This window comes from Nansenia antarctica (genome assembly GCF_963989245.1).
Source record: "Nansenia antarctica genome assembly, chromosome: 18".
In the NCBI taxonomy this organism is placed as follows: domain Eukaryota; kingdom Metazoa; phylum Chordata; class Actinopteri; order Argentiniformes; family Microstomatidae; genus Nansenia; species Nansenia antarctica.
This window is the reverse complement of record NC_137691.1, coordinates 12,758,954-12,784,442: the sequence shown is the minus strand read 5'-3', so window position 1 is coordinate 12,784,442 and position 25,489 is coordinate 12,758,954. Positions and strand designations below refer to the sequence as shown.

Genomic DNA, 25,489 nt, shown 5'->3' with positions numbered 1-25,489 from the left:
GGGATCACATCTGAGCAACGAGCCTCCACCCTCTGAATGCACATCTGGATTTCTCTGGAACTCTCCCTGATCTCTGAAATTCAACCATTATAATAACGCAATGCAATATTGTAATAATAACTTTGTCTTCTTGTGATAATCAGATTGATGCATTTTCCATGCAATGTTAGACAGTGATGATAATACTACTTCTAGATGACATGACTAGCCTAATTGTCCCCTATATAATTGTCAGTGGACAACAGAACATAAGAAACCATCAGATGTTCACTTCGAAGTGCAATTTTAGATTTTATAGAGTAAAAAAGTCTCAATCCTTTTTTGGGGGGGGTCACATGAATTCATGCGTCACGAGTATAATTCTCTAGTGAACTCTGCGGAACCAAGTATAGTCACCAAGTATGGGCAACAATTAAACCTCTTTAGGGTATGAGACTGAGTGACCGTATTGTGCTCTTGCTAATCATTTTTTAAAGTAGAAGGTATGTTATGAAAATATGTTTCTGTTATCTACTAATCCTAACGGGTCACAATTGCATGCAGAGAAATTGAGGCTTCTTGCATCTACAACCATGTGTGTCTTCAAACCGTTCTTGATTGATTGAAAACCTTTATTGTCCCCAATGGGGAAATTTTGTTGTCTTTCAGACTAATTAATCAGTTGATTGCTAGAAATGCAGATGATCAATAATGTCCCTATCATGGCAATTCGTGAGCTTAGAATTATACGGTTCTATCTCCGTTTAGGGTAGTTCAGAGATATTGAGCGTCAACGTTTTTACATTCCATTATGTTTTATGAGATGGAACCTTTGTATTTTATGAATTACTAACTCAAAAATGTCAACATTTTTAAAATAACACCACACAGGCATTAACAAACACCTAATGGATCAGATTAGGTAAAAAAGTCAATTTTGACAAAAATGGAGATAGAACCTTATAATTCTAACGTCACGAATTATCATGGCATTTAGGTAGGGGCCAGGGCTCAGAGGTGTCGGCATGTCGCCATCTAGTGGCAGAGGGTGACACTGCGAGCGCTCACCACCCCATCACCATTAACAACATTCTTACATTGATTGAATGGATTGTTATTCAAAGCGGGAGCCTCCGTGGAGGTGCGCAACTCTTCACTGCTAATGTGATCAATGATAGCCTGCTATTCATGTGCAGATTTAGACTAATCAACCATGCTCTGGTGCATACAGTAGCCCATGTGACAAGCCTCAACCTGTTTACATTTGACATTGTTTTGGGTGCAAATTTGGAAGGTTGTGTCCACTACGAAGGAAAAAACTGATCAGCTAAATCATCTTTCTTTTAACCTATAGTCCCAATTCTGTACAGTGATGAAAATCAGCCCTATCAATTATGCAAGGCTAAAATTTAAAAAATATAAAATAAAATAGGTGTCTGGTTTGGTTAAGTGTATAATGTGGTGAGTGCCTTTTTATACCAGAGGTGGTTATATTCATGAGGGGTTTCCATCTTTGCTTTTAGGGTTTTTAATTTGTCTACGTCTGCCTAATGTTCAAAAAGCTCCTCTAAGGCTTTATTGAAAAAAAGGGTTCCTATAATAACATAATGTCTCCGGGAAAAATGTTCCATTAAGAATTGTCCATTATCCGCACAGCACAAATAAACCTCTTCAAATCTCTCGGACCGTTGCCTACATTCTTCGACAATTATGTCTGTCTGTGTAGCTAGATGCATTAGCCAAGTAATTACACAAACCCAATTACACAGCCCTGCCTTTCACCTTCTCCTTGCTTTATTGGCCATAATAACATGCCAGTTAGTCCTTGTACACATGTGTCACTATGGTGTTCACATCAAATATGTTAGCCAATGTCCTTCCTATGGATGTGCCTGGAGTAACACAGCCTAGGCAGCATGCTATCAGTTATTCTTGACATAAGAGCCATAAATCTGGCAAGACCAGGCAGAGTTGATCACGGACTGAAACAGCTGAGAAGGAGCATGTTTGTTTACAGTGGCCCAGCCTTGACTCAGGTAACCAGGGGCCGAGGCGCGCACACACACACACACACACACACGCACGCACGCACGCACACACACACACACACACACACACACACACACACACACACACACACACACACACACACACACACACACACGCTAGTTCTACCTAGCCAGTTCAGAGAAATACCAGCCAAGCTTGAAACAGCACAAACCACAAACCATGGGTTTTTACAGTCCCTTACTTCTACTGCTCGTACCGTCTCTATTCCAGATCCACATGTTTACTGGTGAGTCTTTATGAGTTCTCTGTGACATAAACCTTTCACCCTTTAAAGTTAAAAAGGGCTTCTAGGTGTGTGGCTTTGTAGAAGTAACTTCACTTTTTTTTTAGAATAGGTTGAGAGTGACAAAAATGATCCATATTCACTATTAGACAGCATCGTTAATGCACTAGGGTGTGAGACATCATGTAACAAAGAACAGCTTATAATACTGAAATTATGTTTGTTTTTTGTTATTAGAGCAGTGTTTCAGGTAAAAGGGAAAACGAGTTCCAGGGGGCACTTTGACAGATCATCAGCAATATGACCTTCCTATAGCTATTATTTCTATGCATCAATCCATTTTCTTCAAAAGTGAGTTGATCTAGATTCTAGATTAGTGTTGTTCATTTCTGGTTCTGGGTTTCCACAGAGGACAGGTTGTTTTTGGTTATTTTTTCCAGCACAAAAGCCCAATCAAGGGGATCTGTTGATGAATTAATTAATTTAAATGATTAATAGCAATAACTAGCACTGGCTGGAACAAAATCAATCATATATTGTAAATGTGTGAATAAGGATGATTGATGGACATTAATAGCCCACATTCCTTCATTGAAAGTAGAGTAGAGATTACGTACAACAATTAACACCTTTTCAACTTGTGGGCAATAGCAAAGGATCAGCATATGTTTGTCAAAGGGGTAGACAAGTAGGTGTTCATGTACACAAGTAGCTGGTAGGTGTTCATGTATGCAAGGTTTGGTTGCCAGTCTTTTACAGAACACAGAACACTCTGTACATCTTGCCCACAAGGGTCTTGAGCAGACTACAGGGAAGGTGTTGACTTTATGCCCTATGCCAACAGCGCCCCCTAGAGGCACGGCTGCTGGAGGCTTTTCTAAATTCAAAATCTTAAATCTCTCTGTCTGTCTGTTCTCTCTCTCTCTCTCTCTCTCTCTCTCTCTCTCTCTCTCTCTCTCTCTCTCTCTCTCTCTCTCTCTCTCTCTCTCTCTCTCTCTCTCTCTCTCTCTCTCTCTCTCTCTCAAACAAATGATCATGTTAGAAAATAATTAAATAAAAGTTATTGCAATAAAGAATGGCAACTAAATAAATGCAATTATTTTGTATTGTGTAGCCTATAATCGTCTCTCTCTCTCTTCCTCTCTTTCTCTCTCTGTACAGCTGCTCAATCGACACCCTCCCCCACACCTGTGGCTACTACAGCCATCGCCGGTGAGTAGGTCCTCTGTTCAGTAGTTTGTGATAAGCCTAACTGGTTTGATGAGATGACGAGTCACTGTGTGCTGCTGAGATGAGTTGTATATATTTGTGAAACGTGGTGAGTGAGTTATTACAGTGAGTTATGAGTCAGTGATATTTCTCGATTTCTCTCAAACAGCAACTATGCCAACAGTCACCACCATCGCCGTCACCACCATCGCCGCCACTGCCACTACAGCAACCACGACCACAACCACACCTGCCCCCACGACCACAACCACACCTCCACCCACGACCACAACCACACCTGCAGACACGACCACAACCACACCTCCACCCACGACCATAACCACACCTGCCCCCACGACCACAACCACACCTGCCCCCACGACCACAACCACACCTACACCCACGACCACAACCACACCGGCCCCCACGACCACAACCACACCTGCCCCCACGACCACAACCACACCTGCAGCCACGACACTCAGCCCAGGTAACCTAAACATGATTGTTACGGCCTCCTCCCTCTCTGCTGTCCTGTCCTGTTTGTCGTGTTGCAGGATGGCGGTGGGGAGAGGAGGCCTGATTGGTTGATGCAGCGCACCTGTGGCCACGCCTATTTAGGCTGTGCTGGTGACACAAGTCTCTCTCTCCTTACAGCAGCATACTTTTTGACCATTTGTTAGGGGGCAGACCTTTTCTTGTGTTTACACCTTACAAGATTCCACATGCCTACTGATCGCTCACCCACACCCACTTATATTCTTTATGCTTTAGACTTTAGTTAGTCATAAAATATTGATTGTTTCTGTACCCCTGACTTGTCTCCCTTCTTGTCACTCCCTTTGAGACGAAATAAATATGACCATAATATTCATGATGATGGTGGTGATATTATGACATCGTCTGCTGTGGTTCCCCTCCAGGGTTCCTGGACCTCCCTGACTCTGTGTCCGTGGCGGAGAGCGCCCGGCCCAGGTGGGTGGTGGCGGTGTTCCAGGTGCGCAGCTCCGCCAGCCCTCTGCCCAGGGTCCTCATCCTCTGTGTCACCCCGCCGCTAGACGTGTTTGAGCCCCCCGTCATCAACCCCTCCAATGTCTCTGGCGTCTTCAATGTCCAGGTCAGCTTATGTTTTAAAACACGGATGTATCTTTAATATTGCTGTTACTACTATCAGCATTGTACACATTCCATGGATATGACTTATATGATCCTATTCAAAAGCTCCTTTAATACCTTTTTGTATGTAATATCTTTATTTTAAACATTTAAAATACACATGAGTAGCCTACACATGGTGTTTGTGCGTGTGTGTGTGTGCGTGTGTGTGTGTGTGTGCGTGTGTGTGTGCGTGTGTGTGTGTGTGTGTGTGTGTGTGTGTGTGTGTGTGTGTGTACTGTAGATAGTTCTGAATGGCAGTCTGGTGTTCGAGGAGGCCAGTCTGGTCAGCGTGCGTCTGGGCCTGGTCACAGGGTCCGGCTACCTAGAACAGACCCTCCATGTGAGCGTGGTCGACGTGAACCAACCCCCCCAGTGCGAGCCCCTGTTCCAGCTGCCCGGTGAGCCCCCCCCCCCCCCACCCAACACAGAACCTACCATCATTATACTGTAGTCATAAATCATGGTAGGCCCACGCTATCGAAGGGAACACACCATTGATTGGCATCACAGCATCATTGGAGTCTTCATGAACACGTTTGCCAAACAAATCAAATAACTTTAGCGTTATTATTGGATAGGTTAATCAGCCTCTCAAGGCTATAATGTCTCGCTAACGTCTCGCTAACGTCTTGTTAACGTCTCACTAACGTCTCGCTAACACCTCGCTAACCCAAGGCGTGTCTGTGTGCAGGAGCTGAGGTCCATGTCCCAGAGAACCTCCCCGCGCCCGTCACCCTGTACACGGTCATGGCCTCAGACCCCGACGGCAACGACACTCTCTCTGTAACCTCTCATACAGCACCACTGTTTACTGTCATCTCAATGTCTCAACTGAACTACTGTGTGTCAAGCCATTACTGTGTGTGTGTGTGTGTGTGTGTGTGTGTGTGTGTGTGTGTGTGTTTGAGTGTGTGCGTGTGCGCGTGTGTGTGTGCGTGCATGTATGCGTGCGTGCATGTGTGTGCGTGTGTGTGTGTGTGTGTTGCAGTTCTCTATCACTCAGGTCTTGCCTGACTCCTCCAGAGGACAGTTCCACATGGATGGAGGAGGCAGCCTGGTCTCCAGACAGCTGTTTGACTACCACCGTGGGCCGAGGGTGAGTGGTGCTGTGGGTCTGTGTGTGGGTCTGTGTGTGGGTATCCAGGGGTGTGTCTGGATCAGAATGATGGTTGTGGTCGTCATGTGACGTTGCTATGCAGGGGTTCGTTGTGTACGTGGCTGTGAGAGACAAACACGGAGCCAACTGCACCGGCGCCGTCAGAATCACCGTGCTCAAAGTCTACAACCCGCCTCTGGACTTCCTGTGAGTTTAACAGCCTTTACGTCATGTTGTGACGAGACCCTCTGGTCCTAAATCCTTCCCCTACGCATATCATAAAGACGATGAAAATCATAAAGGAAGGTGAGGATCATTAACACAGACACACGGTCAGTCTTAGTTCCCAGAACGTGTCCATCTTGGAGAACCAAGGAGCGGAGGCTGTCGTCGCCACCGTCCAGGCCAACCTCTCCATCCCTGTCGTGCGCTACACCTTCGTTCAAGATTACACACATTTCAAGATTGGGAGAGGTCAGCACCCTTTCCCCCTCGAATATCAAACATTTACTTGTAAATGTGTAAATAAATACACATGTATTTCATTGTGTCATATAAACGTCCATGTGAGTACCGGTATCCTAATAAACTTGAACTTAAATGTAATGTAATCAGACAATGAAAACCTACTGTTTGTTTAAGTGCTATGTCTATTCTCCATACTATTTACTATTTGTTTTTGTTATTTTCTACATTGTAGATTAATACTGAAGACATCACAACTATGAAAGAACACATGAATGATGTAGTAAACAAAAGAGTGTTAAACAAACCAGAATATATTTTAGATTTTAGATTCTTCGAAGTAGCCACCTTTAGCTTTGATGACAGCTTTGCACACTCTTGGTATTCTCTCAATCAGATTGGTGTGTGTGTGTGTGTGTGTGTGTGTGTGTGTGTGTGTGTGTGTGTATGTGTGTGTGTGTGTGTGTGTGTGTGTGTGTCTCAGTGGAAAAGGAAACTGTGAACACCGCCCAGCATTCTCTTCTCTAGAATACGTGGGAGAAATCCACAAAAAAAGCGAAAGGTGGCTACTTTGAAGAATCTAAAATATAAAACATATTCTGGTTTGTTTAACACTTTTTTGTTTACGACACAACTCCATATGTGTTCTTTCATAGTTTTGATGTCTTCAGTATTAATCTACAATGTAGAAAATAATATAGAAATAAAGAAAAACCATTGAATGAGAAGGTGTGTCTAAACTTTTGCCTGTTACTGTAACTGTTGTCTCTTCTCTCTCCCTCCTCCGGTCAGTTGACGGTGTCATCAGAACCGCCTTCAGTCTGGACCTGGAGGCAGAGCGGTCCCTGGCCCACAGTGTCCTGCTGGTCCGGGGTTACAGCCTGGCAGAGGAACGCACCGGAACCGCTACCGTCACCGTCAACGTCCTGGACGTCAACGAGTACCCACCCTTCTGTTCCCCCTCTGTGTTCGTGTAAGACTCTCCCTCTCTCTCTCTCCCTCTGTCTCTGTCTCTCTCCCTCTGTCTCTCTCTCCCTCTCTCTCTCCCTCTGTCTCTCTCTCTCTCTGTCTCTCTCTCTCCCTCTGTCTCTCTCTCTTCCTCTGTCTCTCTCTGCCTCTGTCTCTCTCTCCCTCTGTCTCTCTCTGCCTCTGTCTCTCTCTCCCTCTGTCTCTCTCTGCCTCTGTCTCTCTCTGCCTCTCTCTCTCTCTGTCTCTGTCTCTCTCTCTCCCATCTTCTCTAGACTAGAACCATCTCTAGACTAGAACCATCTCCTTTAGATTACTCTACTCAGCAGGACTGACTCGGGGGAGGGAGTTAAGGATAGAGGAAGGGAGCGAAGGGGGATGGATGGTGGGAGGGAGGGAGGGAGGGAAAGAGGAGCGAGGGAGGGAGGGAGGGAGGGAGAGAGAGAAGGAGGGTGGGAGGTACAGAGGGAGAGTGATGGTGGCCATTAGAACAAGACAAGCATCTTCATGCCTGTGTCTGATCCCCTTCTCCCCAGATGAAGCGTACCACCCATAGCGTCTGACCTAGTTCACACACAGGGGACCGATTTCAATATCGTGTAATGATGAACGATGGCTTTTGTGATATTGGATAATTAGGACCTATGATCTCATATTTATTGCTTTATAAGTGCTTTTGAATCCGGGCTGGGAGTCCCACTGTTGCCTCAGATAAAGAGCCTTGTAACGTGGTGAACGATGTGGCTTTTATTATTTTTATCGCACCGGTTTAGCTTAAACACAACACAGATGTTTGTGCTCTGAGGCAGTGTAGTGTGAGCCAACTGAAACTCAAAGTCTCCCCCCCGCTGTTCCTTGTCGCTAGCTAGACTCGCTGTCGGAAGCTCTCTGATTGGTCGATACAGACCGGTACGGTATGTCGCCCCTGTTCTGTTGATAGGCTGGAGGTGCCGGAGACCACGGAGGTAGGCCGGAACCTGGGATCCCTCACCTGCGTCGACGTGGACGTCGGTAACCACCAAGTGTCTCTCACGCTCGTCGACAACAGTCTGTCCCTCTTCAAGTTTCGCCTCAAGGACGGACAGCTCCAGGTAGCCATGACAGTGATGAATAAGAACAATAACCTGTATAATAAACTGTCTCTCTCTCTCCCCACCCCCCCCCTCTCTCTCTCTCTCCTCCCCCCCTCTCTCGCTCTCTCTCTGCCTCTCTCTCTGTAACTGATGCATCTCTAACTCATGTGTGATATGACATGTTATCGGCCGTCTATGACAGTATGACAGTATGACAGTATGACAGTCCCTGGTCCTAACAGGTGAACAACACGCTGGACTACGACACTGCAGACGTCGCCTCCAACAACTTCCAGTATGAGGTCACCATCCTCGCTGTAGACGCAGGCACCCCTCCTCTCACATGTCAGTAGGCCCTGTGTGTGTGTGTGTGTGTGTGTGGGTGTGTGCTGCAGTGGGCTGTTTTTCACACAAGGGTGTATGAGAGGGGACCGCCACATCCCTCTCAGGTAGCCAGGGGGTGATTAGTGTGTGTGATAATGGCGGTGTTGTGTGATGTTCAGATTGTGTGTGTAGTCTGCCTCTCATCTCTCTCTCTGATCCATTACTGCTGTCTGTCTCTATCAGACACGTTTATCACTGTGAGTAGTGAAGCTGTTAGGAAAGGCTTATTATGTTTGTTTCTCTGTCTCCCTCCTTCCTGACTGTGAGTGTGTGTGTGTGTGTGTGTGTGTGTGTGTGTGTGTGTGTGTGTGTGTGTTGTGTACCCTCAGACCATAGTGACACATTCTAATGCTTTGGTCCTCATGTCGGGATCCGATGATTAGACTTTTCTTTCGAAAAATGTGAATACATTTCTGCGTTGTTGACACATAGCTAGTCAACTAACACAGCTTGTTTTGTGAGCCTGCTAACAATGTAAAGTAGTGTTCTAGTTAACTAGGTAGCAGTGGGGGATTACTCACCCAATCCATTGCATTGTAGTATTTTGGCTCGACTAGCGGGTTTCTGTTGTGAATCTCAACAACGTTGAAACGTAGTTCCGTGTTTCAAAAGAAAAGTCGGAACATTTTGATTGGTTGCCGATATGAGGACCAAAGCATTAGAACGTGTCACATATGGTTTGATGGTCTCCTAAAATTAATCCTCCTATCCAATCAACAAACATCTACGCTGCCAGTAACAGACCAGTATAACGAATATATCTGTATTAGTAGCGTCCAGTAATTGTGTGTGTGTGTGTGTGTGTGTGTGTGTGTGTGTGTGTGTGTGTTTCCAGCCGAGGTGCGTGTGCTGGTCACAGTGACTCCAGTGAATGAGTTTGAGCCTGGGTTCCTGATCACGGACCTCCGGGTCCCAGAGAACACCCGGCCCGGGACCACCGTCGGCACGGTGCGGGCCTCAGACCCAGACTGGCCCTACCACAACGTACGCTACTCCATCACAGCAGGGGGCGCTATGTTCACTATCGACCCTGAGGAGGGTGAGGCTACAGCACCACTGTCTTAGACTCCATAAAAATACTCATATACTCCATCATCCACCATCATACCCACTCTTTCTTTCATACTATGTGACAGATTCTAGTCTTTTGGTCCGCATGTCGGCAACCGATCAAAATGTTTAGACTTTTTTTTTTGAAACACGGAGCTACGTTTCAATGTTGTTGAGAATCACAACAAACTCGCTAGTCAAGACATAATACTGCAAGGCAATGGCACTGCTACCTAGTTAACTTTAACACTACTTTACATTGTTAGCAGGCTCACAAAAGAAGCTGTGTTAGTTGACTAGCGTTGTGTCATTGATTTTCAACAATGCGAAAATGTATTTTCCGAAGGAAAAGTCAGAATATTACATCGGATGCCGACATGCGGACCAAATGATCAGACTGTGTCACATATTGCCTCTGTTATTGCCTCTGTTCAGTAATAGAAATGCAATTCAGAATTCTAGCAGATATCTATGTGTGCCGAGAGAATCTACAAATTGGGTTTGGAAGAGAGTGAGAGGGGGGGAGGGGTGGGTGTAACTATATTTCCTATTCTTAGACAAGATGAAGTTGGTTTATTGTTGTGGCATCTCTCTCTCTCTCTCTCTGTCCCCCCCTCTCTCTCTCTGTCCCCCTCTCTGTCCCCCTCTCTCTCTCCCCCCCCTCTCTCTCTCTCTCTCTCTCCCCCCCTCTCTCTCTCTCCCCCTCTCTCTCTCTCTCTCTCTCTCTCTCTCTCTCTCTCTCTCTCTCTCTCTCTCTCTCTCTCTCTCTCTCTCTCTCTCTCTCTCTCTCTCTCTCTCTCTCTCTCTCTCTCTCTCTCTCTCTCTCTCTCTCTCTCTCTCTCTCTCTCTCTCTCTCTCTCTCTCTCTCTCTCTCTCTTCTCTCTCTCTCTCTCTCTCTCTCTCTCTCTCTCTCTCTCTCTCTCTCTCTCTCTCTCTCTCTCTCTCTCTCTCTCTCCTCTCTGCAGGGCATCTGTACCTAGGTGGTGAGGTGGACTTTGAGCTCCAGCAGGTGTATGTTGTGACGGTGCAGGCGGAGGACTACGACCAGGATGTAGACCGTACCAACCGCAAGAGGAGAGTACAGGACATCTTCATACGGGTGGAGGTGAGGGTACACCAGGATGTAGACCGTACCAACCGCAAGAGGAAAGTACAGGACATCTTCATACGGGTGGAGGTGAGGTTCCACCTCAAACCTCAAACAGAGAATCGGAGAACATCGCTCCGAATCATTGCAGAGCTGCCAAGTCTCACCTTTTGGCCATGAGACACACGCATATCAACCAGTTCACACTCTCACACGCCACACCTCACGCCACACCAAAAGACTAGAACGTGTCACATACTATGTGACAGCTGATGGGAGACCTGTGTATGGATCTCTCTCCCCTCTCTGCCAGAACCTGAATGACAACGCTCCGGTGTGTGACCCGGTCTCCTACAGCTCCACCATCTTCTCCACCCGCTCCAGTCAGCTCCCCATCCTCTCACTCAGCTGCTCCGACGCAGACCACGACGCTCTCACCGCTACCATTACTAACGGTACGTCTCAGAGTGTGTGTGTGTATGTGTGTGTGTGTGTGTGTGTGTGTATGTGTGTGTGTGTGTGTGAGTGTAAGTCTAATATCAAATGAGGACTACATGCAACACCACAACCACTGTTCATAATAGCTGTGTGTGTGTGTGTGTGTGTGTGTGTGTGTGTGTGTGCATCTGTGTATGTGTATGTGTATGTGTATGTGTATGTGTATGTGTATGTGTGTGTGTGTGTGTGTGTGTGTGTGTGTGTGTGTCTGTGTCTGTGTGCGTGTGTCTTTTCACCACAGGTGCTGCAGTGGACCGTTTCCAGATGCTGGGCTTCAGCCTGTTCTCTAAAGACCTGTTCTCCTACGTGGTGGACGGCGTGTACGACCGCACCGCGTTCGAGGTCACCGTCTCCGTGTCTGACGGCAGACACAGCACCGGCGCCGTGGTTTACGTCTACGTGGTCCCCTGGACCACTACGGTCCCTACCACCACCACCACCACCACGGTAGGTTAACACTAGGACAGCCGTGCCTATTTCACCTACCGTTAGAGCCGCCTCGTTAGAATGGGAAGCTGCTACTTTCACACAAAGATCACTAGATGGCGCTTGTTGTAAATTAGCCTGCCTCCTACACAGAAAAACTGCAAAATAGCTTTATACTAGCTTATCCTGATGTGATTTTGAAAATGTAAGGATACTGGGTGGTAGAACGCACATATCTAGGAAAAGCCATGAAAGGAGGGTCCTGAAACTTGATCGAGTGCAAAGGTATACAATTCGTTTTTTTCTGAGTGGGGCAGTCCCACTCATATTTTTCATTGACAGATACAGTAGAGATTTAGACAGGAAGGATGGGTGAGAGAGAGAGGAGGGATGACATGCAGGATATATCCCCGGGCCGGAATCGAACCAGGGACCCTGCGGTTACATGGTCAGCGCTTAACCCACATATTATTTTATTCACAGGGTCACCGTGACCCCACCATGGCTGTTCTAGTAACCCTCACCCTAACCCGTACCCTAAACCTAAGCCTACACACCTGTGGCAAACAGCATTGTAAAATATCTTTATTTAGGAAAACCTTTTCCGACGAGAGACCTCGAGAGAGAGTTTGGGGGCTATTCACACCACAAGGCCGTCCCAAACCACACTGTGCTGGCTAGGACAATATTCCTTTCACGTTGTCCTTTCCAGCACTGTTTCGAGTGGTTACACTCGCTGTGTGGCTGTTAAGACTATCTAGGCCCATATGCTTCAGGTTTCAAACCCCATTGATCCAACCTTTCTAATTACATTTTTTACATTTTTGGCATTTAGCAGACACCTTATTCCAAAGCGACTTACAGTCAATACATTTGACTAAGCAAGTGAATCATCAATCCACCAGTCGTAGCAGGAAGAGTCATCTAGCTCAGGCCACATTGGCAGTCGTCGAGATAAAAGAAGATGTCTTTTTTTAGACACTGGAGAAACAGTACAAGGGGGGGGGGAGTAGAAATCTTAGGAGACACAGTTTAGTAGGGGAAGCAGGTGTCTCTGGAGACACAGTGCTGGGTGGTAGTAGATGTCTCAGGAGGAGCAGTTAAGGTGTAGCCTGAAGAGATGTTAATACTAATCTTTCTAATCTTTAAAGTGATCTAACTCCTACTAGCTCTCACATCTAAACCTTCCCTGTTCAGTGTGTCAGATGTAACCAGTGAGACCCCCGCTCCCCCCCTCCTCTAGACCAAGCCCCCCCAGGTGGTCACACTGATGTCAGAGTACTGGGACCCAGAGCCCTGGTTTGTTGCCGTGGTGACTGTTACCGGGGTCCTGCTCCTCTCGGTGCTGAGTCTGCTCACCTGGGCCATCCTGACACGGTGATGACGCACGCACACATGCACACATGCATGAATGAATGCACATAAACACAGGCATGCATACACGCATGCATGCGCACACACACACACGCAAGCACACATGCTCACACACACAGATCCAACTCTCTACACGCTTGTACACCAGCAGACATACACACAGTGGCCTCATTGTTAGTCAACCTACGCTCTTTCAAAGCCTGTATAGATCTGTGTCTATCTGCTTGTCAAGTACTCACCGATGCTGCGCACTGTGTATGATGCATCTGTTACGGTACATGTGGGAATAGGGTACATGTGGGAAAACTAGGGTTAGGTGCTAGGGTGCTACGATTAGGGTTAGGGGTAGGGTTAGACATGCCAGCATGTACCAAGTCACCCTAGCACCTAACCCTAGTTTTCCCACATGTACCGTATTCCCACATGTACCGTAACACATCCACAAGATCTGTCCACTGATGTAAGCAGAAGGGTTTTATGCTGAGGTTGAGGTATTGTTTTTTGTGTTGATAGCACCCTGGGCTGGGGGCCGCAACACAAGACTGAACCTCCATCCGTTGAAACGTGAGTCCATACTGTAACACTGCCCAGGCTTGAACGACAGATCATTGTCATTAAGTATCTTTGAACTGTTTGATTGTGTGTGTTTGTGATGTGCACAGGGACGACGATATCAACAAACCGAGCCTGCATGGTAGTCAAAACGGAGCCACCGAGAGTGAACAGGTGAGTTTGCTTCTTTGACTTACGGTGGAATATAATGTAGAGTTTGTCATTCATTTCACTATGGCACTTCTTTGACTTTCTGGAGAAACTGACCTGTAGATGTACTTCCCCAAAGTGTTCACTAGAGGGCGACGTCAGTCTGTCTAAAGTCAGCATACAGGACGACCTCATGGTAGGTGTTCATCTCCCTCTCAGAGAAGTAACGGTAGTGATGGTTTGTCATGGCAGTGTCATAATGCAGGCTTGACGAGGAGGTATTGATTTCTTCTTTTCTCAGAGATTTGACGGGAAAGCACAAGATCCAGGTAAGAGATGACAGAAGAAAAAAAAAATATGTTTATCTGTGCCTATAATGTGAGCAACTTTAAGGTGCTTGACTAAACTATGGTCCTTTCGTACAGTTTCCGGGAGAAGTTACCTGTTCAACACGGCCACAGGTGAACGTCGCTGGCTGTAGGAAGGGACGGAAGCCGCTGTCTGTCAGTGACCTGCAACAAGCTATGTTTTTTTTTTTTTATCAATTTAATCTATTTTTTATCAATTTAAACAGAAGAGGATTAAAGAGGATGACGTTTGTAATCACACATTTGGGCGTCATTTTAATATATTTCAGAGATAGAGTGGCGTGAAAGTTTGAGTGATATTAAAAAAGAAAACCTGTATAATACCATTATGTTGGCTGTGCTATACTCTAAATATGTCTGCCTGATGGGCCTTGGGTTCAACAATAACAAGAACCACATGATGTTGTTTTCAGAGATTCATAATGCAATTAGTTTACTGTGTGAGACACTGATTTGATCACACATAATGCATGCAACTTTTTATGTGTGTTATAGTATCATTTATGGAACACAATGAAGGAACATGTCATGTAAGTAAACAGAGAAGAAAGAGTCAGGTGATCTACTTTTATTTAAATTAAATCATCATATAGGACTTTTAAAGCATTTTAATATTTACCAAAAAACAACTAACCTTTTTCTCAATTAGATTGTGTCTTTCATTAATCACTATGTATCCCTTAGATGATATGAAGGAAATGGTAGAAGAGAAATGTAGGCTTACAGTAGGTCAAACAGTACTGATAAAGCATATCTAGGAATTGGTTGTAAACTGAAGTGAAGGCACACACATACTGCAAAAGACATGGAAATTGGTACTATAAAAAGAACAGAATGTTAGGTACATACATACTTTAAATATCAGTTAGAATTTAGCTTTCTTTCCCCTGGTTGTGAAGCTTTTCTTTCTTTTTTTTTTTCTTTTAACTTTTTTATACTTTTTTTTTTTGATTTTGTAAAAGGAATGTTAAGATATTCTGTGCAGATTACGGAGCTAATACATTTGCCATCTTGTGTCATGCAGGACAATATGCGGTTTGGCTATGAATGAGGAACTTATGTAAACATTACAAAAAAGCACTTTCCTTTTTCGATCATAATTATCTACCATGCCTGTGCTTCTCTTAAAAAATAAGCTTTATGCGATTAAAAGTTTAATAGAATTTGCACATCAGATTCTTTTTAAAGTAAAATGAATGCATTTATATAAAAACTTTTTCCATTGCGCCTCCTCTAATAATTGAAAAATAAACAAAGAAAAAAACAACAACAACGAAACAACGACAAAAAAAAAATACAATAATAAAATGTTGATTTGTGGTCATAGCCCAAAGAGTTAACAATGCGAGCAACTGGATCAGCAATCGTTGAAATATCTGCAAGGCTTCTCTCCGAGTTCTCAGTCTCTTAGGTGTCTCTATAAAAAGCAGATCAAAGCAGAAGTCTGGGTTGGCCAGTGCAGTCGTTCATGACGTGTGTATTCGTTTCCTGTCCTTCTGGTCGTCAGAGCTGTTCAAGTCGTCTGGGGGGGGACAGCAACATGGATGGAGTTAATGAGGAAACGGTTATCTATTACAAAGAGGACACCCCCCCTATTACCCCCTTGTACTTGTACTGTCAAATCCAGTGTCTACTCTAAAAAGCTTTCTTCTACTAGCACGACGACTGCCAATGGCCGCTGGCCTGAGCTAGATTACTTGTCCTGCTACGACTGGTGGATAGATGATTCACTTGCTTGGTCAAATGTAACGATTGTTAAGTCGCTTTGGAATAAGGCGTCTGCTTACGTGTGGTTTATATGTGGATGCACATGCGTGTGTGTGTGTGTGTGTGTGTGTGTATAGAGGCTGACCTTGACTCCCTCAGGCTTCGCTCTAGAAGAGGCCACAGTCCTTCAGGTTGTTCTTGATGATGACGTCGGTGACGGCGTCGAAGACAAACTGCACGTTCTTGGTGTCGGTGGCGCAGGTGAAGTGGGAGTAGATCTCCTTGGTGTCCTTCTTCTTGTTCAGGTCCTCGAACTTGGTCTGGATGTAGGCCTGGGCCTCCTCGTACTTGTTAGGACCTGGGGAGCAGGGGAGAGAAAGGGGGGGAGAGGGAGGGAGAGAAAGGGAGAGAGAGACAGACGGGTCAGAGAAGGGTGCAGAGTCTCTACTGGGTCAATGCTAAGTGGGGATGCTTGGGGGGGACTGACGTGAGCCCGTTGAAGTTTTAACGGTGGAGGAACAAATGCACATTTGGGAAATGTCACAGTAAGAGACGTTGTGCACTTTGACAGAAAGAGGTTAAGACACACAGACACATTTCCCAACGCATTTCCCAGTTTTTCTGCTTCAAGGTAAGGGTTAGCGTTAGCGCTAGCGCTAGGTAAAGGTTACGTTTACAGTACGGTCATCCCAAACTATCCCACTTCGCATCTACTGATCACACAAGACGTGGTTCTTCATCTGCTCTACTGTTCAGCTTCATGGGAGTTTGGAAAGCGAGACAAGGGAAGAAGAAGAAGGCAGAGTGACCGACACCGGCTGGGTCTCCTTACCGGAGTACTCTGGGAAGCAGATGGTCAGGGGACTGTGGGCGATCTTCTCCTCGAACAGGTCCTTCTTGTTGAGGAAGAGGATGATGGAGGTCTCCGTGAACCACTTGTTGTTGCAGATGGAGTCGAACAGCTTCATGCTCTCGTGCATGCGGTTCTGACCGGGGAGAACGAAGAGGTGAGAGATGGGAGGGAGGGAAGAAAGAGAGAGAGAGAGAGACAGGAGAGAGAAGAGCGAGAGAGGGAATGAGTCACAGAGACACAATTATTTCATTTGCCTTCACCCGGAGGGTTGTAAATTTGTAATGAGAAATGAAGCAATTTCCTTTTCGCAATAATAGATGTATTAAATGTTCTTAGATGGCAGTCAAGAGGGAAAGGCAGGAGTGTTTTCCTCCGGGCCGTCCGTCTTGTCTCGTCTCCTCTCACCATCTCCTCGTCCTCAGCCAGGACCAGGTCGTAAGCGCTCATGGCCACGCAGAAGATGATGGCCGTGACGCCCTCGAAGCAGTGGATCCACTTCTTCCTCTCGGATCGCTGGCCGCCCACGTCGAACATCCTGCAAAGGGACACAAGCAACCAGTGAGGGGCGCTATTCTGCTACGAGGTAGACGAGAGCATGGGATGAGATGGAAGCGTCTGGAAACGGAGGATGGAGCATCATCATCATGATGATGATGATGATGATGATGATGATGATGATGTGACATTCCTATCGGAGCGCCAGCTCTTCCTCTATACACAGACTGGAACGGGAGGAGAAAGGGAGGAGGAGGAGGAGGAGGAGGAGGACAGGAAGAGTAGCCCGAGGGTCTCTGATGTCAGACAAGCCTTCCTCTAAGGCCCTGTTTTCTGTCTGTGAGCTTGTCTGCCTCCCTCCCTCCCTCCCTTCACCTCCTTCCCTCTCTCTCTCTCTCTCTCTCTCTCTCTCTCTCTCTCTCTCTCTCTCTCTCTCTCTCTCTCTCTCTCTCTCTCTCTCTCTCTCTCTCTCTCTCTCTCTCTCTCTCTCTCTCTCTCTCTCTCTCTCTCTCTCTCTCTCTCTCTCTCTCTCTCTCTCTCTCTCCCCCCCCCCCCCTCTCTCTCTTCCACGGGCCCATCGTCTCTGCACAGACCGTGTAATTTCCCTGGCAGTTTGTTGGCATTTTGGTACAGTGGCGTTGCCGTGGTTACGGGCCAGGCACGCAGACAGATGGGCTGAGCGATGCGTGGAGGCGAGGATGATGATGGGGCTGGTTTGTTGACTCACAGACTACATTACTTATTCATGAAGACAGCGGGCCAAGCACGTGGGGGAGAGGAGAGGAGAGGAGAGGAGATGGGAGGGGAGGGGAGGAGAGAGGAGAGGAGATGGGAGGAGAGGAGAGGAGATGGGAGAGGAGAGGAGAGGGGAGGGGAGGGATGGGAAGGATGCCCGCCTGGGCTGTGCCAGCCTCGGAAAACCAGAGTGAAGAGAGGTAGACAGGTAGAGGAGTAGACGGGTAGAGAGGTAGACAGACATTCAAAAACAAGAGAAGAAAGATGAAGAGTAAAATGGTGAGAGAATAAGATCAAAGCCCCCCTCCCCCCCCCCCATTGAGAGTCTCAGGCCTGGTTGAGTTTCAGTTAATGTGCTGGTGAATCCCTGTAATGAAGAGGCTTCTCTTGGCAGCGTGAGCTAGTCGTTTAGCCAGAGACATACTGTACCCTCCCCATCAGCAGGCCACTCCACTCTAATACCCTCACTGTAACCTGACCCCCCCCCACTGCTGCTACACACAGACAGCTGCAGGGGGGGGTTCTGGTCTGTACAGACACACACACACACGGAGGCGCACACACACACACAGAGGCACACACACACACACACACCGAGGCACACACACACACACGCACACACACCGAGGCATGCACGCAGACACAGACACAGAGACAGACACCCAAGGCACAGAGAGACGCACGTACGCACACACACACACACAGCCACACACACAGAGACGGAGAGACAGACAGACAGACGCACAAAGACACAGATGCACGCACGCACGCACAGCACACACACACACACACACACACACACACACACACACACACACACACACACACACACACACACACACACACACACAGAGACAGAGACGGACAGACAGACAGACAGACACACGCACACACACACACACACACACACACACACACAGAGACAGAGACGGACAGACAGACAGACAGACACACGCACACACACACACACACACCTTTTGATTTCCAGTGCTTTGAAAAAAGTAATGAAAGTGCAGCCTGACTGTTTGGAGCTACTCCATTTGATCTCTAAAGGTTTGCCCATGACATTTTACCAGGAAGTAGTTTTCTAATTAAAACTTTAAATCAATCTGGGGAGGAGAGATGGGGGCATGGGGAGGGGAGGGGAGGGGGGGGGAGGAGAAGGGGGCATGACCCATCTTTCATTCTAAATGAGTATGGTGCTGGGTACAACGTGACCCACATCAAACTGTACACACACACACACACACACACGCACAGACACACATGCACACGCGCACACACGCACACGCACACGCACGTACACACACACACACACAGAGTCAAAACACATATAGAAAGAAAAAAAAGAGAGAAAAACCGTCTAGAGTCACTCAGCTGGAAATTGTCTGTCAAAGTAATAATAAGCACAAAAGGTAGTGCCTCAGAGCAGGGCATATGGCTGCTTTCTGAAAGCCGGAGAAGCAAAGAACACAGCACAGAGAGGTTCTTTACATTTGGGCAACGATGCGCGTACCGGGTTTACAACGGAGCTGTGGACAGAAGGGACCGTCTACTACGTGTGAGGCCTCCTGTCCTCAGGCTGACTGCTGAGCCAGGCTCCAGAACTCTCATCTCACACTCACTACCTCCAGAGCCCTCCAGAGTGGAAACAAAGGCCTGCTCTGTGTGGAAACAGGACTTCTTATGAACATGAAAGAGAGAGAGAGGGGGGTGGGTGAGAGGGGGGGGGGGCTTCTGACTGGCATCGATAAAATGGAAATAAAAATGGAAAAACCACGGTGCCAAAAAATTCAAAGAAGGGAGTTCTGACTCACAAAGAGACAACCCGTGTGTACGTATACACCCTCTCTCTTCCTTCCCCTTTTCCTTGCATGCCCAGACACACACACACGCGTGTGCACGCACACACACACACGCACACACACATACACACACACACACACGGGAAGGTGGTGGCCCTCTTACTTGAAGTGCAGGTCTTTGAAGGTGAAGTGTGTCTCCACGATGCCGGTGGTTTTCACGCGGGTCCGCAGCACGTCCTGCTGTGTGGGGATGTAGTCGGACTTAGCTATCCTCTCCATGTCGTTCAGGTAGCTGAGGGTGGGGAGCACAGACACAGACACACACACAAACACACACACACAAAATGACAGGAGTATTAGATCACTGGGAAACCATCAATGATTCCCCCAATTTAGAGGAGAAACAATTGTTTTCCTCAGAGCAGCCATGACAGCCAGGACACTGGGCCCGATTCAATTGCAAAATCATTACTGTCAGAAGATTCCTCTCATGTTTGCTCTGCCAGGCAGCAGGGATGTATTGAACGTTTTTTTCCAGGCCCTTTAATTCATTCATGGAAATTGCGCTTTGTTTGGCTACAGTGTCTCTTCATTTATTCAGCAGAAGTGGCGTGTGGTTACGCATTTTGAAAATATTATACGACACTTCCTGGTCGTTTCAGGAAGATTGACAGTCACAGTGATACCTCCTGAAAGCCTATGTGACACTAGTGTAGTGTCTAGTGTTTTGGTCCGCATGTCGGCATCTGATTTAATGTTTGGACTTTTCTTTCGAAAAATGTGAATACATTTCCGTGTTGTTGTTGTTGTTGAAAATCAATGACACGTCGCTAGTCAACTAACACAGCTTGTTTTGTGAGCCTGCTAACAATGTAAACAATGTCAAAACGAACGTGACGTAACAATAAACTTGAAACGTGAAAGGCTTGATGAAGAGGCTGTGTGGCCAGCGGGGTAACGCAAGCTTACAGTAAACCGTTGCTTTCGGCATCGGGATTTAAACAAGGTTGTACAGAATATGAATTCATGAGTCGATGATTCTTCTGTCTTATGACAACGCTCAGGCTGACTTTCGTCACATTTGCCCTGTTTTACCACAAACAGACGTGGTCTACCTTGTCTACCCACATTTTCATTTTCACTCAGCGTCGCTAGCTGACTTGGCTCAGCGTCTACAGAGTTGTCTGTAAACAGAGTCTTCTTCTTCGGCGTATGGGTTGTTGTTTCCTCTCCACTCCACCAGGCTCGGGGCCGAGGGGCTACCCTTTTACCACCCCGAGACCTGGTTGAGGGGCTCACCCGGGCTATATTTCTGGACACCCCTCCAGAAGCCACGTCATTGTCTCGTCATCTAATACCGACAGACCATGCATCCCGTTGGGTGGGTGGTACACCGGGCAATCCAGGATAACATGGTCTGCGGTTTGGTCCTCTGCGCCACACTCGCACGACGCATTTGGGGCCAAGCCCCATCTGTGCATTGTAAACAGAGTGAACGCATCTGAGTACCACGTGTAAAATGCCAGATTTGCATACGAGGAAATACTCGTCTCCAAACGATTTTCCTTGAGAGTAAAATGATGGGATGTCATCTGGTAAAGGTATGCATGTAGATAACAGGGGAGGCTGGCGGAGGCAGAATTCGGAGTGCGGCTCATTGCAATGCATGAAATGGAATGAGGAATGACATCAAACACGTGAACAGTGCCCTCCCTCCCTAAGTATTGGAAAGAGGAAGCATTTCCTCGTCTTTTAGCTCTATACTCTGAGTCTATAGTGTTGAAATTCAAACAATAAATATGGGGTCAAAGTAGAGATTCTCAGCTTTAATTCAATGTAATATAATGTCCAAATAAGGCTCAGTTAGGACACTTACGTCAGTCACCCGACCCATTGACACTGGGTATATTCCCTGGTGATGTATTTTAGCCTAAAATCTCATCATCATCATCATCATCATCATCATCAGGAAAAGCAATGCATGTTCAATTGGATTTCAATCTGAAGATTGACTTGGCCAGTCAAGAACATTTTCCGCTTTTTGGCCTTGACAAACTCCCTAGTCGCTATGGCAGTTTGTTTGGGGTCATTGTCTGTATGATGAAGCGTCATCCAATGACTTCCGGGGCATTTGCTTGTAGTGGAGCAGACAAGATGTACACTTCAGAATACAGTACTGTACCAGACTATTCTACTGCTGCTGTCAGCAGTCACATCATCAAGTGGGTTAAGTTAGCCAGTTCCTGTGGCATACGGTACACGCTCAAGTTACATTCAAGCCTAACACCCCTGCACAGTGTTTCACAGATGAGGTCCTGTCAAATCTTGAGAAGATAATTTTTTTCTAAATGTTTTCCTCTTACAACCACCCTGGTACATGATAATATCTGTCTTGTTCATTTAATTTTTCATTTTTTGGCATTTAGCAGACACCCTTTATCCAAAGCGACTTTCTTTTATCTAGAGTAGACAAATACATTTGTCTAAATAAGTGAATCATCCATCTGTCTTATCTGTCCACAAGACCGATCTCTTGGGCTTTTTAGGTATTTTTTAAGCAACTGGAACCTGACCATCCGTTTCGATGATGGAAAGGTTATTTGCTACTTCAGTTAATGTAAAATAAAAGTCTTCCTATGAATAAAAAATACAGCAACCATAAAACCGTTCAGTAAAGCCTCTGTAGTTCGACTGGTGATGTATTCTGCGGATGGTAGTGACACACATTCACTGTTCATTTATATATATACTGTATATATATATATATATAAATAATATTCATAAATGGTATAACCAGTCGGGAAAGGAAAACATTGAATTAACATGTTAAATAACTCCTCTCTCCTTTAACCTCATGGTAATTGGAAACTGTTACGGTAGTTACAGAGCTGAAAGAGAACAAAACGAATTCCTCTTCCCCACACAGAAAGACCACTGTATCACAATGAGCCCGTCGTCCCATCTCTCCGTTGGCTATAATCCGGCCTAAACCAGGTCTGAACATCCTATACCGGCGTTCCTCACACACGCAGTGTTCCTGCTCCAGGACTTCATCCCAACATGTCTACGGTCGAAGAGCCCTAATCCCTCCATACCACAGAGGAAGGCTTAGGGCCAAACTATGCCGTCCATGGTTCACATACTTTATTGAAACATGGCTTGATTTGGCCTTTCCATTAGGAACCCAAAAGCTTAATTGAATCCAAGGGGGCTCAGAGTACAAATCGTTTCTCTTTTCTTTTCTTTTCTTTCGCCCAAAGACCGGTTATGTTCTCGTGCCTACGAGCTCCTAAGCTTTGATTCATTTGCTCGAGGATTTGAACTATGGTCGAGAAGGGGGAACCACAGTGCTGTGGCTGAGTTATATTAGTCTGGTGCTGAGAGAGGTGGCAGAAAGCTGTAAATGATCTCTCTCTCTCTCTCTCTCTCTCTCTCTCTCTCTGTCTGTGTCTGTGTCTGTGTGTGCTCAGAGATCGATGACAGTCTGGAAGGCTGATATTAACTAAGACTTCACAGGAGTTGTCTCTTTCTCTATTTCTCTCTCTCTCTCTCTATGCTCAGAGTTGGATGACAGTCTGGAACGCTGATATGAAATAGATCTTCACAGGAAGTGTGTCTCTCTCTCTCTCTCAGATGAAATAACCTAAGTTAGTCACCGCCACTGTCACCGGGGTTTTAATAAGAGCGTGGATGTCATTCTTATGTTGCTCTTACGCTGGTCTTGCGTCATTGGGGAATGATTGTTTTTCATCTGCGAGTGTAAAGAGAAAACCTGTGGGAATGTGGGAATGTTTTGTTGATGTTTTTCATAAAGTATGTGTCATGTCAAGATCTCACGTGAATAAAACGACATACTGGGGAACAAATGGGAACAATGTTTGAAAGGCACGAAAGACATGAGAATCGCAAGAACAACAATGTCTTGGCAGATTGGGATCACTCCCTCTCTCTTTCTCTCTGTGTTTTAACTTTCCCCTCTTATCTCCCACTCCTCCTTTCCCCCTTCTCTCCTCCGTTGCATCATTCTGGTACAGATGTGCAACTTCCTTTGTGATCTTGTATAGTATGAACAGTTGGCTGACTGCTCAAACTTCAACTGAAGTGAAGTTTATTATAAACGCACATACCTGTATCTGCCATAGAACGTCCCTATTCTCTTTCTCTCTCTGTCTCCCCCTCTCCCTCCCTCTTTCTCCCCCTGCCTCTCCCTCCCTCCCTCTCTCCCGCCCTGGTGGAGAGCCCCTGATATAATAACGTCAAATCGCCACCGCCACCGGCGCCTGAGTTTTTAATGACAAAAAGGGGAATTAAAAAAACAACGGATGATTAGACTTCGCTCATATAAAACAGGAACTCTATCGTTTCTCGCTCGTAGCTCAATATTTACTGGACCGCCTGGTTGGCAATCCTTTCGGGCAGGGTAGCGGCACTTCGCTCTCAGTGTTTTTTTTTAGAGAGAGACACTCGGAAGCAGCGGTAATGCAATCTCACAAAGGCCCCAGGGAATAGGTGTCCTAATAAACTGCCTGGGAATAAAATATGGCACTTTGGGGCCTGTACGAGGGTCGGGGATGGATGGGGAGTGCTGCGGCCTTCGGTTAATGGAAGCTCAGGGGGGGCCCCGTTGGTTGTAATCCGGGGGGGATTCTTTTGGTGTTTTTCTCTCTGCATTTCCATTTAGAGTGGAGGAACAAGCAGTCTCTGCCCCCCCCCCCTCCAGCCATGAGAGAAGGCAAGGCAGACGCAGTGGCGCAGCAGAGGAGGCCCAAGGCCCTCGGAGCGTTACGACGTGTTCTCTCTCGTCAGAACGAGACCACCTCAGGACAACGTTACACAGAGATGGAGCGTGACAGAGTCAGTCAGGTAACAGAAAAAAAAAAAGGCCTTCGGGGGGTGAGTTAAGGAACTCTGAGGAGAAGCACCGACGAGAGCTGCTGCTGCTGCTAGCGTACGACGAGCTAGCTCTATGCCACAGGCGGACACATTAGCAGCCTGGGTACTCCTGGGAGAGAGAGAGCGATGTGAAGCCTGCACTTAAGACAGGCAGAAGACAGAGACATGCGTACACCCGGTAGAGATGGTCCTCTGTGGCTCAGTTGGTATCAGAATCAGAATCAGAATAACTTTTATTATATCCCAACGGACCAGTACACAAGAGTAAAATAATTATTTGGCTTGAAGTAAAATAAGTAAAGTAATAAAGTGATAAAGTGATGGTAGTTGTACTACAGCGGAACCAGTCGTACTACAGTGGAATCGACAGTGGTAGAGCATGGTGCTAATGACACTTAGATTGTGGGTTTGATTCCCGCTGGGACCGTATATACTGAAAAATGTATGCACTCACCGCAATGTAAGTCACGTTAGATAAAAGCGTGGGCTCAATGGCATTCATTATATTATTATATTATTAGATATTAGATACAGTGTATGTCTCTGACATGGTCTAACAATGGCTTGTGTTGACTGCCTGGGTTGAGAAAACCAAACCAATGCTGTTAGTTATTATTATTATTATTATTGTTATTATTATTATTATTATTATTATTATTATTGTTATTATTATTATTGTTATTATTATTATTATTATTATTAATAATAATAATAATAGAAAACCTCTAGGGGGGCTGAGACCTCATAATGTGGCAATGTACCACGTCATGTACCAACCTCGGGGTGGCTAACCATCACACCCTGGTGACCCTCCCTCATTCCTGCTACATGTAGCCTACCCTATGGCTGGTCACCGGTGGGTGAAGGAGTGAG

At 46.3% G+C, this 25,489-nt stretch overlaps 2 protein-coding genes across 2 annotated transcripts in view; one reads left to right on the top strand and one right to left on the bottom strand.

Annotated features, from left to right (window-relative positions):
- Window positions 1-4,071: 4,071 nt before the first annotated feature.
- Window positions 4,072-14,241, top strand: LOC308172957 (cadherin-related family member 4-like; the record flags this gene model as incomplete). The annotated part of the gene is made up of 19 exons (XM_080547922.1): window positions 4,072-4,111; window positions 4,405-4,598; window positions 4,881-5,037; window positions 5,331-5,422; window positions 5,628-5,735; window positions 5,839-5,942; window positions 6,073-6,209; window positions 6,993-7,173; window positions 8,107-8,257; window positions 8,482-8,584; window positions 9,459-9,662; window positions 10,639-10,778; window positions 11,074-11,215; window positions 11,500-11,705; window positions 12,928-13,061; window positions 13,721-13,784; window positions 13,900-13,956; window positions 14,062-14,089; window positions 14,186-14,241. 19 exons carry the CDS (start codon window positions 4,072-4,074, stop codon window positions 14,239-14,241), a joined length of 2,298 nt encoding a protein of 765 aa, XP_080404048.1.
- Window positions 14,242-14,993: 752 nt separating this feature from the next.
- LOC308173415 (guanine nucleotide-binding protein G(i) subunit alpha-2-like) overlaps window positions 14,994-25,489 on the bottom strand; it is a 16,711-nt gene continuing 6,215 nt past the window's right edge. The window contains exons 3-7 of the mRNA XM_080548442.1: window positions 19,887-20,015; window positions 17,094-17,223; window positions 16,668-16,821; window positions 15,981-16,193; window positions 14,994-15,650 (exon numbers count right to left, since the gene is read on the bottom strand). Of these exons, the coding sequence (XP_080404568.1) occupies window positions 16,003-16,193; window positions 16,668-16,821; window positions 17,094-17,223; window positions 19,887-20,015 (604 nt within the window). The 3' untranslated portion in view covers window positions 14,994-15,650; window positions 15,981-16,002. The remainder of the gene's footprint in view (window positions 15,651-15,980; window positions 16,194-16,667; window positions 16,822-17,093; window positions 17,224-19,886; window positions 20,016-25,489) is intronic.